General features: G+C 42.8%; 1 protein-coding gene across 11 annotated transcripts in view; it reads left to right on the top strand.

Annotated features, from left to right (window-relative positions):
- Positions 1 to 20,177, top strand: part of LOC126354916 (mucin-17-like) — a 518,430-nt gene that overhangs the window by 40,114 nt on the left and 458,139 nt on the right. For all 11 annotated transcript variants that reach the window (XM_050004997.1, XM_050004993.1, XM_050004988.1 and 8 more), the window contains exon 2: positions 7,660 to 7,739. In XM_050004997.1, coding sequence (XP_049860954.1) covers positions 7,671 to 7,739 — 69 coding nt within the window. In that variant the 5' untranslated portion in view covers positions 7,660 to 7,670. The remainder of the gene's footprint in view (positions 1 to 7,659; positions 7,740 to 20,177) is intronic.

Here is a 20,177-nt window from a genome sequence, read left to right as displayed (position 1 = left end):
TTAATCAAACAATGTACACCAACGGAGGTATAAATCCTACATATCGTTTAAAAGTACTACAGTATTGTATTAAATAAGGAAACATTATTACCGTTTATTGTTCTGCTAACTTACATTCTCCATAGACGATTTCTACCTTATCTTTATGGTGCGCACTGTACTAACACAAACCCTCAACTGAATACGCTTGACTGAGTGACTTGTGTGCATTTTCCGTAGATTTACATTTGTCTACTGTCAACTCCAGCAAGTGGAGAATTTCGCTTGCCCCGCCACCGGCTCTGTGTGCTAGTACAGTAGAGTCAGTCAGAGAATTAAAAAAAATATGGGGTGCTATTTAAAAATGCACAGCTGTTAATACCTTCGTAATGAATAAAGTTACAAGAAAAACAGTCGTGTTGGTTATTGTCCCCCACGCACCTAAATGTGTGTGTGTGTTTGAATTACTAAGGGACCAAACTGCTGAGGTCATCGGTTCCTAGATTTACACACTACTCAAACTAACTTAACACTAAGGACAACACTCACACTGATGCCCGAGGGAGGACTCGAACCTCCGGCGGGAGTCGCCGCGCGATTAGTGTCATGGCGCCGCCAACCGCGCGTACACTCCGCGCGGCTGGCACCTAAACATCACTGATACTGTTTTTGTTTTGCTTCTGTAACAACAGTTATCTGGGGTGGTCAAAATGAATGAGGTACCCTGTACATCGTGATAGAAACAAAGACGCTGAGAGTGAAGTTTCATCGTTGGCGGCAATGTAATTACTGAACGCTTTGAGCGCAACTAAGTCAGTTATAACTGTCTAATTTCTTTACTTCCTCGGCTGATAATTGCTTCACAATGACAATGGTGGATATTGTCGAAATCTCGGATTTTCGTAAAAAAATTGACACAAGTACACCAAGAACATTTAATACATCAAAGTTGTCGCGAAAGACTTCGTGATTACCTGTTTTGTTGCCTGTAGGAAGGTTGTGGGACAGAATGAAGGCGCGCATGTACTCGATGCTATCGTCACTCGACAGGAAGTTTGTGTAGCCCGACAGAGAGGTGGTGGTCTTTGTTAAAGCTTCAAGAAGATCTGCCATCAACGGTACATTTACTTATTGAGAATATAGAAAAGAGGCCTGAGCTGTACTTAAAGGAAGATTTCGACGAAAGTAATAATTTTGCTATTTCGCTAGTCCTGACATATTTCCCACAGAGGACGAGAAATTTCAAACTACAATCGAAATATTTCAAATATTAGGAGGGATAAACGTCACCAAGAAGCCTGCCTTAAGGGAAATATTACAAACTGCTCTACCGAACCTACACAACTCGATGCATCATCTTCTGTGTATTAACAGTTACCTTACTTTCAACGCCCTCCAGCATCAACTCCGCAGTCAGTGGAAAATTTGTCAACAACATATGTGACACAAAGTATTATACTTGATGTGCCATGATTTGCGCTGTGTTTAATTAGTATAAAAAGTAATTAAATTCGTTGGAGATAAGTTTCAGTTGTCTCAAAATAACATTTTATTTTGATGATAAAGAGAACTGCCGTGATGTATCGCGACTCTATACGTTCGTACGGAACAAAGGCTGAGTCATTCATTAAAACTTGTATAAAACTTGAAAAACTTTTCTCGCGTCTTCTTCAGATTAAAATGAAATGTAACGAGTGGAATTTTCAATTTAGTTTTCTGATACTGATAATGGGATATTCACTGTATCTCCTCTGTCTTTATGTTTTATGTTCTAATAGTGCAAAGAACAGGCGAATACCTTTCTGCATTACAGTTTTAGTAGGTCACAGCTTGAGTAGGATGTAAGCACAAGGAAACTTGTTAAGAAATCTCTACGGAAATGTTTTTGTATGCGTACTCTTCCAAGTAAACAGTTTAGTCTAGTTGAAATCGCATGGCTCATTGATTTCAGCTCAATAGTTTAGTCGACGGAACAATCGGTGGGAACTGGATGGGGATGTGGGAAGCAAAATGGAGACGGATATAGGCGAAGAGCTGATAAGAGTGTGGTTTGGAGACAGGAATTATCGTGCGAGATTTGTGAGTATTTTGAGAAACGAAACAAGATGTAGTTGTGCTAATGGTTGATTTTTGGGGCAATAGTATTGGAAACACTACATGAGGTAGGTTAAAAAAATGGCTCTGAGCACTATGGGACTTAACTTCTGAGGTCATCAGTCCCCTAGAACTTAGAACTACTTAAACCTAATTAACCTAAGGACATCACATACATCCATGACCGAGGCAGGATTCGAACCTGCGACCGTAGTGGTTGCGCGGTTCCAGACTGTAGCGCCTAGAACCGCTCGGCCACCACGGCCGGCGAGGTAGGTTAGGAGCGAGAGTAAACAAAGACGGGAGAAAGTGAAATGGGGATAGTTCTGACGGTATGTGGCGGCGGTATTCAGGTGAAATATCGAACAGGAAGCTAGAGCGATTTTTTGAAGGATATGGAATCTCTCTAAGTGTGGGGAGTTTGTAGAACTAAATTTAACACTACTTGTTTTCCAATTTTACGTCAATAGTTTGGATCTTGATAAGAAGCTTTGTCATGCATTTATAGGAATAGATGGAATGGTACAGGTTGTAAATTTGAGAGAGACAGATATTTTAGGTTGGAACATTATTTCATGAAGTGATGTGCTATGAAATGGGGACAGTGGAGGGATTTTTATAATTTGGGATGAGATGGCCCTTGTAGATTAGTCAGTCGTGTCCTTCGGCCATCTTTCTCTGTTTCGGGATTACGATCTGTCTAATGGTCACGCTGTCGACTGTGAGTCAAATTCTTAATATCTTAACTTTCCTAATCGCTATTTTTTTAAGCGTAACATATTTTGACTAAGTTCACAGCTTGTCAATAAGGACTGATGAATAACGCTACAGTACTCACTGTTTTGACGACTGACTCGGCAGTTTAGCGATGTAGGGAAAACACCAGAACTAAACCACACATTGACTGTTTCGGCAACATAGTTCTCTTATCAGTATCACAATTCTTATGCAGAGTACCTTTAGACTTGCTGGTTAGCACACTGGACTCGCATTCGGAAGGACGACGGTTCAATCCCGCGCCCGGCCATCCTGATTTAGGTTTTCCGTGATTTCCCTAAATCGCTCCAGGCAAATGCCGGGATGGTTCCTTTCAAAGGGCACGGCCGAATTCCTTTCCTGTCCTTCCCTAATCCGATGAGACCGATGACCTCGCTGTCTGGTCTCCTTCCCCAAAGCAAGCAACCATCCAACCTTTAGACTTGCATCTGGGTAACAGAACGAAGATGGTGTACCATTGGCAAGCCAGCCTGATCACATACATGAAAGTGATTTTTCCTCTGATTGGAACAGCTTCACCGTCCCAACTATGTGGACTAGCCGCCGCTGTTGTGCACGCAATAACGCCTGTCAGCTTGCGGTAAGCGAGGTCGCCGCTGACGCCTTGAACAAACCGGTTCACCTCTTACCCGTACATCGAAGTCTCCAGTTGGAAAACTGCTTTGCTTCTTCCACATGGGCTAATAAAACGGTGTACAGATTGCATCACTGTGCAGAACTTTCTACAGTAACAGTCGTTATATTACGTTTTGTGAATTTTTTACTAATATTGCCATTACATTGCTTAAGACACGTGTTACTAAGTGCGACCAGTATCTCAGTACAGCGTAAGCCTACTTTCACCTCTTACCTTAAAGATAGAATGAAGCAGTTCGTATCGGCGACAGATCAGTAGGTAAAAGTCGTATCGCAACTAGTCACGACTATTTCGTTTTCCTTTTTATTTTCTTTCTAAATACTGCAAATTAGTTCAATGAGTCTCTGTGAGTTTGACCGCAATTATAGTCTCATCTGACTATCGAAGACGGGTCAGCTGTGAGTTCATTTCATAACTGCGCCTAAATTTCGATGTATGAATCATTAAATATAACAAAATGTTCATGAGGAAAGAACGTACGAAATTTAGTAAATATCTATCCATTTTTATCCACAGGGTTATGCGCTCACTCTATATCGAACATTTAGTAGCTGTATTTTAATAAATTGCGACCGTAGTGATCTAGCGGGTCGAGACTAGACTCTGTCCTGGAAAGTCCCGGGTTCAAGTCCGAAGAGGGGCATGGAATTTTTTTGTTGCAGTCCTTCTAGGATCGCCCCAGGTCCACTCAACCTACTAGTCAGTGAGTGCCGGTGATATTTCTCGAGGTTAAAGGCAGCATGGAAGATGGACTTTCCAGCGTCCCCCTCCTAGCGCAGCGGTATTGAAACCGTGCACTCTACCTACAGTCAGGACAGTAGAGCAATCGCGGGCTGTGCACCACAGGCTTTTTTACCTTCAATAGACAAGTGTCACAGCCATAGCACGAAACATATTATTGTCATATTGTCCAGACAGGCGGGAAGTTGACATGCACAGAGGTGCCTCTCCTGGGTCAGCCCTTCAATCCGTGGTGCTTTGCGAGGAACACAGTCTTTCTATTGAAGGCCTGCGGAGTAAATTCATTATAGGTTTTTGAAATATGAGCAATTAGATGACCAGGTATTTATCACACATATGCGAGTATTCAGCCTTCTTATGGCACAAATCACTAAATAACACTGTGGAAGGAAGGAATCTTTCCCTCTGCTGTGATCTGTACCCTGTTTTGAAACTCCATGCAGATTAAAACTATGTACCAGACCGGGATTCGAACCCAGAATGTTACTTCTCGGGGGATTATCAACTGAGTCACCTAAATGGTTCAAATGGCTCTATGCACAATGGGACGTAACATCTGAGGTCATCAGTCCCCTAGACTGAGAACTACTTAAACCTAACTAACCTGAGGACATCACACACATCCATGCCCGAGGCAGGATTCGACAGTAGCGACAGTAGCAGCAGAGCGTTTCCAGATTGAAGAGCCTAGAACCGCTCGATCACAGCGACCGACTGAGTCATCCAAACGTAAGAGATGACGCCTTACCAGCCCCATTCCCCCTCCGCCAAGCTTCACAGCTTCCCTTCTGGCAGCACATCTCTCCTACTTTCCAAACTGCTCTGTAACTCTCCTGCTTGTTTCGCGGGTCAAGCATTCCTGAAAAGCAGCAGAGAGGTGCAGGAGTTGGACAAAAATGCGAGAAACGCATGCGTGAACATAAATGCGAATGTTAGCTCAGCATGCAGGTTACGCTGCCATATATGACTACAAAAGTCACCTGCCGCTATCCGCCCATGCCTTATAAGCCTACTGGCAGTTCAGAAGATAAGAAACAAAAAGTTTCAGGTTAGAGTTTAGGTCCAGCATATAGTTTTAATCATCTAGAAATGTCAATAGAGGTGATGCACTAGCTCAACGTGAGACGAATGGGGAAAGTAATTGTCCGCGTCTTAATCGATTGCGCAGTCCAGGTATTCATTTGAAATGGTTTTGGGAAACTACAGAAGAATGCTCGGATGTGGCGTTAGGGATGATATGGCACAGCGGTTTGTCTCTCCCTTTCATTCATTTGCATCTTTATCCGCTACACACTACACAGCATACTACAAGAGCGCCCGTAAACGTCACACAGTATTCGGAAACACTCCTATTAACACTATAATTTGGAGAATTAGGAAAAAGAAGGAAGATTTGAGTTTGTAGTGTAGTCAGCGTCGACGTCACCAGTAACGAACAACGAATTCGGGAAAGTCATGTCGTCATTGTCCTTAGTTTTCGATGGCATGGAGTACAACAGCTTACATAAAGTCATACTGATAACTTATTTATTCGTTAAACGTAACTGTTACGTTTCTCTTCCGTAAATCCATATTCTTACTACTATTTTTATAGGTATCTGTAAAAAATACAACTACAGATAGGACAAAAGTGTTCAATTTTGATTATCAGGCATTACCTTGAAATAATAAATACAACTTTTCCTGCTAGAATTTTTATTTTTGACCTACCCTACACTTCTGTAAATTCTTAAATGTCTTGACAGGTGGGAATTAACATCTCTCAATTCACATGGAAAACATTAGTGAATTTTGTGAGGCCCGTGTGTGTGTGTGTGTGTGTGTGTGTGTGTGTGTGTGTGTGTGTGTGCGAGAAATGTCTGGTATTACAGGGTGTGCCACAAATACTCTTACAACATTTGCACTTGGGTTACACTAAAACATTAAAAATATACAAACTTACGGCTCAAAATCCTTCGACTTATTGGAAGTTTACATTCATCTTGTTTTGAGGTAAAGTCCTACAACTGAAGTTCATAAGCGATAACTAAAATTAATTATCTTAGTTAATTTACAGCAACTTTGTTGGGTGAATGAAAAGTGTCGTGTTACATTTTAGGCTAGAGACTAACCGGTGTCCTTTAGCTGCCTCAGTGCTACGGCAGATATCGCATCTAGAGCAATATGATTGAGAAATGCTGGAGCTGCATACGCATAAACCACACGCTTCCCATTATTTTCAAATGCACGTCCAGTAATAATTCTGCAAAAGTGTTCTGGATAAAGTCCTTATAACCAGCACTTAAAAGACGTGCATGGAGAACATGTGGATCTACCAATCACCTATAATTCTAGCCCACACATTACTTAAAACAAAAACACTGGTGAAATTCCAAAGTTCTTCACAATATGTCAAGCGGCGGACATGGGTGTAAAAGTTTATGATAAATAAACAGAAGGAAGCTTTTACATCTACATTTATATGTCTACTGCGTAATTAACACTTGGTGCCTGACAGAGGGTTCTTCGAATAGCTTTAGACTATTTCTCTACTTTTCCATTCTCGAACAGCGTGGGGGAAAAACGAATACTTAAATTTCTCCGCCGGCTGGAGTGGCCAAGCGGTTCTAGGCGCTTCAGTCTGGAACCGCGCAACCGCTACGGTCGCAGGTTCGAATCCTGCATCGGGCATGGATCTGTGTGTTGTCCTTAGGTTAGTTAGGTTTAATTAGTTCTAAGTTCTAGGGGACTGATGACCTCAGATGTTAAGTCGCATACTACTCAGAACCATTTTGAACCAAATTTCTCCGTGCGAGCTCCAATTTCTGTTTGGTTTGATTTGGGTTTAACGTCTCGTCGGCAGTTATATTATTACAGGTGGAGTGGAACCTTGAACAACCTAGCGAAAGCGAGGAATATCTAAGTGCACATGGGACACTTGGGCATTTAAACCCATGCCTCTCAAATGCAAGACAATTTACGATTATCCGTCCTTCAGATAAGGACCTTAAGATAGGAGGTCCCGTTGGAGCTATTATTTTCCTTCCACACTTGTTCATGAAAATACTATGCGTTGCAAGTAAACATTACAATCATCCAGAGGAAAAAGATATACGCTTAACCGTTCATGCCCCCACCGCATTTGGATCTACAACTGGTCGGTGGTTCTGAATATGAGGTTGACAAGTGGATAGATGTCTGCTGCTTTCTTCTCCTCTTTCATTTCCTTGGTTTCAGTTTTGTATTATTTTCTTTTTACTTATTTTATAATGCCAAGCGTGACAAATCACTGCGCTTTGTTGATATCATAATACAGTTTCATGTTGTCTACGGCCTCGCTAGAATTGATAAGTTTTATTCGCTGTTACAAAAACCACAGGTTCGTTTGTCCACTGATTTGGCTTCGTCGATTACGACGAGAAAATGAATTTACTTGTGCATTCTTGTTGCAGAGGCAGTCGCCATGAAGCGGACTGCCGTCTTGGTTCTGGTCCTGCTAGCAGCGGCCGCGCATGCACAGAGATCGTCATCGGTGAGTACTGCTCAAGGCTCATCACCTCCGTATGTCATACTGTTTTTGCGCAGGAAATAGTTATTGGTGAAGGTCGACTGGCGCCAGTTGTAATGTACGAGGACTTGCCTTAATTCAGAGCCACTAGCTCGCTGGTAACTGAAACAGAGTCAGTGAAATGTAAAAGTAGTTCATTATCCTTTTCGGTAGAGTGTGCTCTGGTCACCACTGTACTCTGTTTATTCCAACAGCCTGATTATAGGTGCGGTCTCTACGAATTCATTCATTGGCCTGCAGGTTGTCTCGGTAACTCGAAAACTGCCGAGTACGGGACTGACTCTTATTCCGCGTGGTTTTTGGAGCTACGCTACTATTATCCTCTTCATCAAACGTGTGCCCGACTGAAGCTCATCTCCTTCTGTTAGGAAGTTTTATTAGAATGTTTACTCACTGCAGACTGAAAGAATAATTCGGTACATTGCATAGATAGATGATAAATCGTTGTCTGCCTTATACTTTCTCCCACATGTGATAAACGCGACAGGGACTGCGCAAGATCTTCTGTGAGGTGTGAAACTTGGTGGGGAAGTCCTGGCAGACTGAAGCTTTGAGGGAACCGTGAGTCATGCTCCACTGGCGGAGTTGGCAAGAATCAAACCTCGGACAACGCAGTGTTCGACGGCCTTCACTTAACACCCGAGAGCAGCGGCGTTCTGTAGAATTGTCAGTGCTAACAGACAAGCAACACTGCCTGACACAACAGCAGACATCAACGTGGGATGTACGACAAACGTATTCGTTACGTCAGTGTGGCGAGATTTGGCGTTAACGGGTTATGGCAGCAGACGACGAAGCGAGTGTCTCTGCTAACAGCACGACGTCGCCTGCAGCGCCTCTTCTGGGCTCTTGAAAGTATCGGTTCGACCCTAGACGACTGGAAAACCGTGGTCTACTCAGATGAGTACCGGTTTCAGTTGGTAGGAGCTGACGTTGGGGTTAGGAGTGTGGGGCAGGTCCCACGAAGCCATAACCGAGATTTTCAACAAAGCACTGCGCAAGCTGGCGATGGCCCCATAACGGTGTGGGCTGTGTTTACATGGAATGGATCGGAAGCTCTGGTCCAACTGAACTCATCATTGACTGGGAATGGTTGCGTTCGGCTACTTGGAGACCATTTTCAGCCAGACAATGGCGGAATTTTTATGGATAACAATGTGCCTTGTCACTGGGCCACAATTGTTAGTTATTCGATTGAAAAACGTTCTGGACAATCCGAGCAAATGATCTGGCGACCCTGATCGCTCAACACGAATCTCATCGAACATTAATGGGACATAATCGTAAGGTCTGTTCGTGTACAAAATCCTTCAATGCCAACAGTTTCCCAATTATGGACGGCTATAGAGGCAGTAGACTTATGGCTCAATATATATGAAGGGGACTTCCAACTAATTATTAAGTCCATGCCACGGCGAGTTGCTACACTATGCCAGGCAAAAGGAGATCCGACACGATATTAAGAAGTATCCTATGACTTTTTTCACCCTAGTGTATGTGTATAAATCGTGTATCCTGTGGCCAAAATGTTTCCTTTATCAACAGTTTTCGTTTATTAATGTAAAATGGAAACAGAGGAGCAGCTGACATCTTCTAACAGATTCTGAAGCTGTCTAAAACGCACAGTGGCAGGTATACGAGATCGACAATTAAAACTTGGCGCTTGGTTTTCATGTAGTGACTAATTATTCTTGAATATTAATATATTCTTCCGTCTCTTCTTCGCAGGACAATTTCTTATTACAGTTTGAAGAACAAACAAAATACATTTTGTTCCACTGACATTGGTCAGTTACGATCAGGTTTTCGGCTTGTAGACCATCATCATATGACCTGATGTGGTTCATAACAGACGAATACTCCTGGAACAGAATGGACTTTGTTAGCTTTCCAACTTAAATATTTTCGACTATACCTATAGCTGAATACGACTCGAGCTGCTACCGATTTATTTATTTTATCGTATGGCTAGCTTCCCTCGTCGGGCAGACAGTTCGCCGGGTGCCAGTCTTTCAATTTCACGCCACTTCAGCGACCTGCAGTCGATGGGGATGAAGACAGCACAACACCCAGTCCCTGGGCGGAGAAAATTCCCCGACCCAGCCGGGAATCGAACCCGCGCCCAGGGGATTGAGAATCCGTCACGCTGACCATTCAGTTACCGGGGGCGGACCGCTGCTACCGATAGGAACATCGACCGCATAAAAAGAAGGTTAGCGCGAATGAACACAGATTTATTTAGAACGTCGGTCGAGTGTCCCAGAAAAATATTTCCTTTGCAGAACTAGCCTACTTGTGTGGGGCTTTAAAACGACGTTAACAGCTCTGCTGTGAAGCTTTTCAGCAAGTTTCGAAGTGACATAAAGCAAAAAATTGAGACTGCCTATAAATTAAAGAGACATAAGGCACTCGTCTTTGACTATTCAAAGATTGAAAATTCCTGTTAACTAGACACCAAGTAGAAATCTCTATTTTTACGGTACACAGGTAACGATATTCCATAATACTATCATGAAATCTAGCAAATTTCGTATTTATTTTTCTATGTTAAATACAGGTTTATTAAACAGAATTGACTTACACCAGCTAAAACATTGTTAATTACTAATGTACTTTCCAACATCTCCCTCAATTTTTTTTTCAGTCGTAAAACATCCTAAAAGTTTGTCCTCACATATATGAAAATATGAGTGTAAAACTTCCCCCTTGTAGGGACTATCAAGGTAGCAATAATAAGAACTCAGAGCGGTATTTGCATATAGTAAGTATAAGATAGTCTGAAATAGCTAGTTGCAGTTTTTTTTGTATCCATTTGTATTATGCTAGCACGTTAGTAGTACAAGTCCCAATAGGAACCTAGTTACGTAACTAATGAGGAGATACTGAATAGAATCGGAGAGAAAAGAAACTTGTGCCCCAACTTGACCAGAAGTGAGCGGTTAGCAGCACACATTCTGAGAGATCCAGGGATCACTGATTTAATACTGGCGGGATGCGTGGGGAGTAAAAATCGTAGACTGAGGCCAAGAAATGAATACAGTAAGCGGATTGAAGAGGACGTAGGTTGCAGTAGTTTCTCGGAGATGAAGAAGCTTGCGCAGACCAGAGTAGCATGGAGAGTTGCAGCAAACCAGTTTTCGAACTGAAGACCACAACAACAACAACAACAGGAATCTGATTATTACGTTCATTTCTACTAAAAGTAAGCACTTGCTCGTAATAAATATACTTTCGCACACAATACTTCCAGTATGCCACAATAGAGACCTGTATAAGATTAAATTTAACAAATTTATTGGTATAATCGCCAAGCTGACGACTAATGTTACGACTATAACCGTCACATTTCTTGCACTAGAGAAGAAGTTCTTGCCAGATCAGCAGTGAAGTGTTTCACAGCATTTATCTAACGGAACACGATGTGTGAAAACCAGAAAACTAAAAAATCTCGAAGTGAATATGTACTGAATTTTTGTAAGTGAAGTGGATGTGTCCCCTCTAACCTATGACTATATGAAAGAAAAAGCAGATTTTGGCACGACAGACGAGCAACAGCAGGTAACATTTCATCCACGTACAAATTATAGTGTGAACGGTTTCGAATGTATAGTATCACATGTCGAAACAAAACTGTGTTTTTCTATTAAAAAACTCCACCGAAGGGACTTTTAATATATAAGACGAAAACGTCTGGAACGTAAATAAGTATTACATTCCAATAAGAACGGTATTTGAATTTACAAAAGAAAAAGAATAAATTTGTTGGATATTGTTGGAGGACGTCTGGGAGCATAGCACTGAGTGTGTGCAGCCTACATGGAATTTACTTTGTGGAGGAAGAAGAGGGCAGTAATGTTAGAAGGGACGGTCTGCGGTGCACGCGATGCAAGCTGCACTGGCCACGCCGTGGTGCGTCGGCTCCGATGTCGAAGTTATGTGATGGGCGAGAGTCGACTTGAAACCGTGCACTACACTACTTTCACTTCCGGCGAGATGGTTCAGCGTTACGTGGAATGTAGCTTACTGTGCTCAGAGCGAGCAACAGCCGAAGCATTCATCTCGACTTTCAGGATGTAAGTCACTCGTCATCACTCCGGCGGTACTTGGTTCTCCACAGTACCACTGTCAATGTCGTGAACCTTGAAAACTGTTACGTCGTTACCATGTTTGCTGAGTGGTTCACGATGGTTCAAATGGCTCTGAGCTCTATGGGACTTAACATCTGAGGTCATCAGTCCCCTAGAACTTAGAACTACTTAAACCTAACTAACTTAAGGAAATCACACACATCCATGCCCGAGGCAGGGTTCGAACCTGCGACCGTAGCAGCAGTGCGACTCCAAACTGAAAGGCCTAGAACCGATCGGCCACAACTACTGGCTCTTGATGTATCTTCACTTTTTGTCAGGCAGTATATGTAAATTTTAACACATTTCTTATGTTCAGAATGCCTTTTCTTGTTATTACCGGTTTACATTTTATATCCCTTGCACTTATACTATCGTCATTTTTTTCCTGCAAAAGAAAGACAACGCCTGTAAAGTTTGAAAAGTAGGTGACCGGTTCTGGCGGAGGTAAAGATGTGAGGGATGGATAGCTGACTTATTAAGAGCATTACCAATGGGAGTCAAGGTTTCGGGTTCGAATCTAACTCCGGAACACACTTTTAATCTACCAGGAAGTTTCAAAACAGCGCACACTCCACTGCATAGCGAGAGGATCAGTTGACTGTCTGCTCTACAAGTATACGAAGGGTGTAGGTAATGAATAGCAAGGAGTACATTTTCAGCGCAGCACAGCAACTTCTTTACATCAGATAAGAACTGACTTATAAATCTGAAACATCTGTCGGGCGACCGTATCAGATAATACTGCAACACGTGTTAGTGATGTTCCAGCGAGTAAAGTTAGCTGCAGTTTGCTGGGAATCAACAGAAACCAGTGACGGACTCTGACGTCAAATGCACGCACGCCGTTCATCGATATTCGCCAGGCATCATTCCTCGCTTTCCTATCCGATTACGCTGTCGCTTGCTGACTCCTTGCCAAGTAGACTCACTGTCTGGCGACACTGGCTCCATTCAGTTTCCGAATACGTTTAAATCAATTTGCTTGACGTCAACAACAAATTTAGTATGTACAGCAGCCATGTATCTTGCATAAAACAGTCATTTTACAGTCGCATAACACATTAAAAAGGCAGTAAACGAAGTCAAACAGAGGTGTGAGAAGGAAAAAAATTTCAAGAGTAGAAAAAAAAATTCAGACTTTTAGCGATGAAACTGTGGTTCTGACGGAGACAACAAAGGACTTGAAAGATTAGTTGAACAGGACTGAAACTCTCTTGAAAAGAGATTGTAAGTAAACGTCAGTAGAAAAAAAAAGTAAATCGTTGTAGTAGAAGTAAATCAGGCGGTACTAAGAGAAGTAGATTAGAAAATGAGAAAGTGATAGTAATTCGAGGGTTTTACTTATTGGGAAGCAAAATAACTAGCGATAGATGAATGTCAAGAGAGTACAAAATACAAACTTCGAATCGCAAGCAAAACTATTCTACAGAAGAGAAATATGTTATAGCCTAAAGTAAATTTAAGTGTTATGAACACTTTTCACAGTTTCTCCTGTAGCCGTAATTCGGAAATGAAACGTGGGCGGTAAGCAGTACAGACAGCAGAGAATCGTGGTGCTACAGACCATTGCTGAAAATTAGCTCGCTAGATCGGATGACTAGGGAAGATTAGCTCGCTAGATCAGATGACTAGGGAAGAAGTACTCAATCGAGTCAGAAAGAAAATAAATTTTTAACGCAGTCGAGTAAAAGAAGAGATAGGTTGACAGGACACATCCTGGGGTATCAAGGAATTGTTTGGTAATAAAGGAATATCTAAAGGGATTAAAATTATAGACGGAGAGCAAGGCTTGGTTACAGTCAAGTACGTTAAAGTGGATGTAGGTTGCAGAAGTTATACAGGGATGAAGAGACTTAAACAAGATAAAATGGAGTGCAGAGCTGCATTAAAGCAGTTTTCGGACTGAACACCACAACAACATATAACGATTTCAAACAAGAACCTAATAACATCTTCGACGATATAAATGAAGTACGTAAGTAGTCGTACAAAGCCAGAAAAAGCGGGAGACTGACTAGGAGCAGCGTTCAAATCAACTCAGATTCATACTTTCCGAGCCTCCCATAAATAAATGATGTGAATGTCATAGAACACTGCAGTAGCAGAAAAGTTGTAAGAGTGGTATCAATCACTCGAATACATTGTGGTGACAATGAGTTGAATGTGAATCTCAATGAATGTGTAGTGCTGTTTAAGTCTTGAGGAATTCAGTTTTTATGATTCTAGAAGAAACAAATTTCTTAGAGCTGTATATGTAAATGTAAGCGTTTGCTAGAAAGCGTAACTGTAAATGAACATACGCGTTGATCAGCTAGACAGATAAAGTGTCAATCCTCTAAAAACGTTTGCAAACGGTTACAGTAGATTGTAAGTGATAAGTAAGAAAAGTTTACAAATAGAGTATAATTTAGGCCATTGGCGACGCATCAAGAAACAAAAAATGGAACATTAAAGAGTATTTCAGTTGGTTTGGAAAGATACTCTGTAGTTATACTATTTTAAAATCTTTGAATCCACAAAAATTTTCCTGCCGTACATATTTGTCTCTGTACTTGACAATGGCGTAACAGCCGAAAAAGATTCGTGAAATAATAAATATGGTAGAATATTATACCACTGCCTTGTGGTTTTACATTCAAAAAATGGTTCAAATGGCTCTAAGCACTATGGGACTTAACATGTGAGGTCATCAATCCCCTAAACTTAGAACTACTTAAACCTAACTAACCTAAGGACAGCACACACATCCATGAGCGAGACAGGATTCAAACCTGCGACCGTAACAGCAGTGCGGTTCCGGACTGAAGCGCCGAGAGCCGCTCGGCCACAACGGTCGGCGTTTTTACATTAATGATGTATAAAATGTCCTACCAAGAACCAAGGGAACAATCAATTAATGCAAATGTTTACTATGAATTCGTGTTTTCTGAAATATTCTGCATCCTGGAGGATCTCCTCATTCTGCATCTATTGGAAGTAAAAGTACATCTAATCTAATCACGTGACGAGTCGGGAAGAATGACTGCTTGAATACCATTTTGCTCGAAATAATTAGTCGAATCGTGCCCTAGAAATTCCTACTGGTGTGATACGCAGGGAGTTATATTATAGTCCCGTGTCCATCAATTAAAGTTAGTTCAAGAAACTTTCTAAATAGGCTTTCAAAAATGGTTCAAATGGCTCTGAGCACTATGGGACTTAACGTCTGAGGTCATCAGTCCCCTAGAACTTAGAGCTACCTAAACATAACTAATCTAAAGACATCACAAACATCCATGTCCGAGGCAGGATTCGAACCTGGGACCGTAGCGGTCGCGCGGTTCCAGACTGTAGCTCCTAGAACCGCTCGGCAACCCCGGCCGGCTAAATAGGCTTCCCCAGGATAGTTTGCGTGTATGTTGAAGTGTCTGCCAGTTCCGTTTCCTCGGCATCTCCGTGGCTCTCGACAATGAACCAAACATAGTTATGAGCATTCATGCTGCCCTTTTATGTACGCAGTGAGTTGGGGTAATTTTTACCTCTCGGAGTATCCTTGTACCACTTACTATCGTTGCTTCAAATGGCTGGTGTTCCACGTACTGCCATTACTTTAGTCTAAATGTAAAAGAGGGAATAAAACTGTTACTTTTTTTTAAAGAAAAGGAAGGTGGAATATCAGCCATTTGAAAGACAAATAGTAAGTGGTAAGAAGATGCCCTGCAGGTAAAAAATTATCCTAATTGAATGTACGTTCAATACCCCCTTTTAGTCCTATCTGGCACGGTTCCACAGTCTTGATCTATTTTCTAGAATTAGTCGTACGAATGTTCTGTAAACACTCTCATTTCCAGCGACACTGTATTTCTTCAAACTGATGACTTTAACAAAAACACATCCCGAGATACATTTTCTGTAGTTTTCCTAAATCGCTTTACTCACAGACCAGGACGATTTCTCGGAAAAGGAGACGACCGATTTTTGACTCTAATGCGAGCCTTTGACTTGTTTAATAACCTCGTCGTTGACAGGACGTTAGAGCCTAGTGTTCCTTCATTCTTTTCTGGTACTCTTCGTTGTGGTTAGCTGGCGACATGCAGGAAGGGGCCGCCGGTGGGGGCGACGTACTTGCCTCCAGGGTGGCTAGTGGGCCCTAAGGAAGCAGCTGCGAGTTGCAGCGTGCCTTTCTCTTCCGGCCCGACTGTGTTCCGTGTGCTGCTGCCGGGTACGAAACCCGTCCTCCGGCGCCGCGCCGGGCTAACTTCCTGCACGCTCCGAGCCCGCAGAGGAAAGCGAGACGTATACACGCCCGCCACCGCCATCTGTCATGGCCAGTGCCTGCGTCTCAGCACGTCGCTAGATGCATCTCAGCACGTAGCTACCTAGATCGCGTGCGTTCTGTATATGCTCGTCAGTACAACTAGGAAGTTAACCCTTTGTGCGTCACATTTAGAAAAGAAAATTGGGGAAATTTTTTTTGTGACGAATATTTACTGTATATGTTGCACATATGCCATATCCATTGCAAAAGTTCTTTTGAAGCTATTGGTTAATAAATAAAATAATGAAATTACAATGAAACGAACACCCTTAGCTGCTTCCAGGCGTTGACGTACGTCAACGGGGACAGATAAAAATGTGTGCCCCGACCGAGACTCGAACCCGAGATCTCCTGCTTGCACGGCAGACGCTCTATCCATCTTTTTATTTTTTTAAATTGTAAGTAGGCTGTTTACGTTTTCTTATTAGTAACGTCACGTAGCGCTCTGTGCTGTGTGCAGTCTGTGGCTGGTTTGCATTGTTGTCTGCCATTGTAGTGTTGGGCAGCGGCAGCTGGATGCTAACAGCGCGTAGCGTTGCGCAGTTGGAGGTGAGCCGCCAGCAGTGGTGGACGTGGGGAGAGAGATGGCGGAGTTTTGAAATTTGTAAGAATTGGTGTCATGAACTGCTATATATATTATGACTAGTGAGGTAAATACATTGTTTGTTCTCTATTAAAATCTTTCATTTGCTAAGTATGCCTATCGGTAGTTAGTGCCATCAGTAGTTTGAATCTTTTACTTAGCTGGCAGTAGTGGCGCTCGCTGTATTGCAGTAGCTTGAGTAACGAAGATTTTTGTGAGGTAAGTGATTTGTGAAACGTATAGGTTAATGCTAGTCAGGGCCATTCTTTCGTAGGGATTTTTGGGAGTCAGACTGCGTTGCGCTAAAGATATTTTGTGTCAGTTTAAGCACAGTCTTGTATAATTTTTCTAAGGGAACGTTTCATAAAATTTTATCTCATTTTGTTCGTTTTATCTGGTCTGGGCGAACGTCGAAAGACACCCGTTTCAGTTCGTTGTTGATCCATTAACTCAGTTTTTTTTATTACAGAGAACAGCTTGCCCTCTGACCCAACACGCTGAGCTACCGTGCCGGCTTCCAAAAGGTCTTTGGAAGCTATTGGTTAATAAATAAAATGATGAAATTACAATGAAATGAACACCCTTATCTGCTTACAGGCGTTGACATACGGGAACAGATCAAAGTGTGTGCCCCGACCGGGACTCGAACCCGGGATCTCCTGCTTGCGTGGCAGACGCTCTATCCATCTTTTTATTTTTTTAAATTTTATCTCATTTTGTTCGTTTTATCTGGTCTGGGCGGACGTCGAAACACAGCCGTTTCAGTTCGTTGTTGATCCATTAACTCAGTTTTTTTATTACAGAGAACAGCTTGCCCTCTGACCCAACACGCTGAGCTACCGTGCCGGCTTCCAAAAGGTCTTTGGAAGCTATTGGTTAATAAATAAAATGATGAAATTACAATGAAATGAACACCCTTATCTGCTTACAGGCGTTGACATACGGGAACAGATCAAAGTGTGTGCCCCGACCGGGACTCGAACCCGGGATCTCCTGCTTGCGTGGCAGACGCTCTATCCATCTTTTTATTTTTTTAAATTTTATCTCATTTTGTTCGTTTTATCTGGTCTGGGCGGACGTCGAAACACACCCGTTTCAGTTCGTTGTTGATCCATTAACTCAGTTTTTTTATTAGAGAGAACAGCTTGCCCTCTGACCCAACACGCTGAGCTACCGTGCCGGCTTCCAAAAGGTCTTTGGAAGCTATTGTTTAATAAGTAAAATGATGAAATTACAATGAAATGGACACCCTTATCTGCTTACAGGCGTTGACATACGGGAACAGATGAAAGTGTGTGCCCCGACCGGGACTCGAACTCGGGATCTCCTGCGTGCGTGGCAGACGTTCTATTCATCTTTCTTTAAAATCTCATTTGGCTCTATATTAGTCGATGAATTTGTTCGTGGTGGACGTCAGACGACAGCGGTTCAAGTTCTTTGTTGATCCGTTCCCTCCGTTATTTTATTACAGAGGGAAGCTAACCCTCTGACCCAGCACGCTGAGCTACCGTGCCGGCATCCATCTGAGTCACCGAGGACACAGCATAGCGCGACTGCGGGGATTTATCCGTGGCACACCTCCCGCGAAACCCACATTCTCAACGTATTGTCCCGCACTACATTCGTAGTGTCCCCGCCCATTATACTCATTACTCGCGGCGCGTTGCCGATTCCCGTAAGAGTTCGGGCAATGTTAGTGCATTCGCACACACGAAGAAGATGGTCAAGTGGCCGAAAGAACAGATACCATCTTAGTATACATAAATAAAATAATGATTACAAATGGCATCATTAGAAATTACATAATAATTACTAAAAAAATGCATACATAACTGTATTGCAATCTTACCGTATTTCATTCCCTTTCCCTTGAGGAACTACGTAAAGTTGGTTCCATACCCAAGAATTTTACTATACACAGAATAAAACTAAACACAACAGTTATTGTTCACTCACAAATGCAGTAGCACAACTCACGACACTTCTCTGTTCTGCACTTCAAACAAACGGCGAGTCGCGAAAGCAAACGCCACTGTGATCTGTTGGCCAAACTTGGAACTATGTGAAGCGATGCCAAACGGTATCATTGAAGCATTGGGAAGCGTAAAAAAGGCAGGACTACTTAATGATGCCATTTCGAATCGCAGACGCAGAAAGGGTTAAGGTGCTAAGGCATAAACATCTTCACTTTATAAATGAATTCATTTAGTTCTCTCGTATTCGGGTCCAAAGTCTCAAAGTCAGAATCATTTTCGAGAATGCATTTTCACTGTGTAGCGTTTTTACTCTGCAGCGGAGTGTGCGCCCATCTGAAACTTCGTGGCAGATTACAACTGAGTGCTTAGCCGAGGCGGGTTAATGTTCCGCTGACTTCGCTATCTCAATACTGCTCCTGAACCTCCCCCCCCCCCCTCCCCCGCCAACAACCCTACTTTCGCCCGTACTTGATCTCGTACCTTCCAAACCTCTCAGTTCTCCCACATACCTAGCCCTAGCGTGACTAGGGACTAGCACTCATGGAAGAAAGAATATTGCGGAGACGTAGCCAATGCCCCACGTTCGAGTCCCGGTCCGGCACATAGTTTTTAATTCGCCAGGAAATTTCAAAAACACTGTGTCAGCCACGGGCTCAATAATTTATTAGAATACATTAAATTACAAAAATGTGGGTGTTAGCTGTTACATTTGTTAAATAGTGACTAACAGCACGTGCTGAAACGGTCCCGCCAGGTTAGCCGAGAGCGCTAATGCGCTGCTTCCTGGACTCGGGTAGGCGCGCCGGCCCCGGATCGAATCCGCTCGGCGGATTACTGACGTCGTCTGGTGTGTCGGACAGCCTGCATGTGGTTTTTAGGTGGTTATCCAGATCCCACTAGGTGAATACAGGGCTGGTCCCCACGTTCCGCCACAGTTACACTACTCGCAGACATCTGAACACGTTCGCACTATTCCATGGATTACACTAGACGCAGAGAGCTGGGGTACACTAATTCTGTCCCGGGGGGTACGGGGTGGCGGCAGGAGGGCCTCCGGCCACCCCTTGTAACTAACCTTGCCAAATCCGTTCCTAACCGTGCCGACCCTGCGAAACTGCGGGACAAGGCACCAAGCAAAAGAAGAAAAGAAAGAAGCAAGTGCTGAAACGAATTTGTCAGTAATGTTTGGACCATTTTAAAAAGGTCTACTCATTTTTTTCGCTGTTTTTCTCTGTGGATGAGGTGTGTGCCGACCACTTCACACGAGGAAAAGAAGTCAGGTTAAGAATTTAACTTCCTGTCGACAACGAGGCAGTTAGGGACGTGACAGAGCTCAGATTACGGAAGGAAGGGGAAGGAAATCAGCTGTAACCGCTTCAAAGAAACCACCCGGTATTTGCCTCAAGCGATTTAGGG

The sequence above is a fragment of the Schistocerca gregaria genome, chromosome 3 (assembly GCF_023897955.1).
Source record: "Schistocerca gregaria isolate iqSchGreg1 chromosome 3, iqSchGreg1.2, whole genome shotgun sequence".
NCBI classification, from domain to species: domain Eukaryota; kingdom Metazoa; phylum Arthropoda; class Insecta; order Orthoptera; family Acrididae; genus Schistocerca; species Schistocerca gregaria.
The sequence above is the reverse complement of the archived record's forward strand: the minus strand, read 5'-3'. Positions and strand labels throughout refer to the sequence as shown.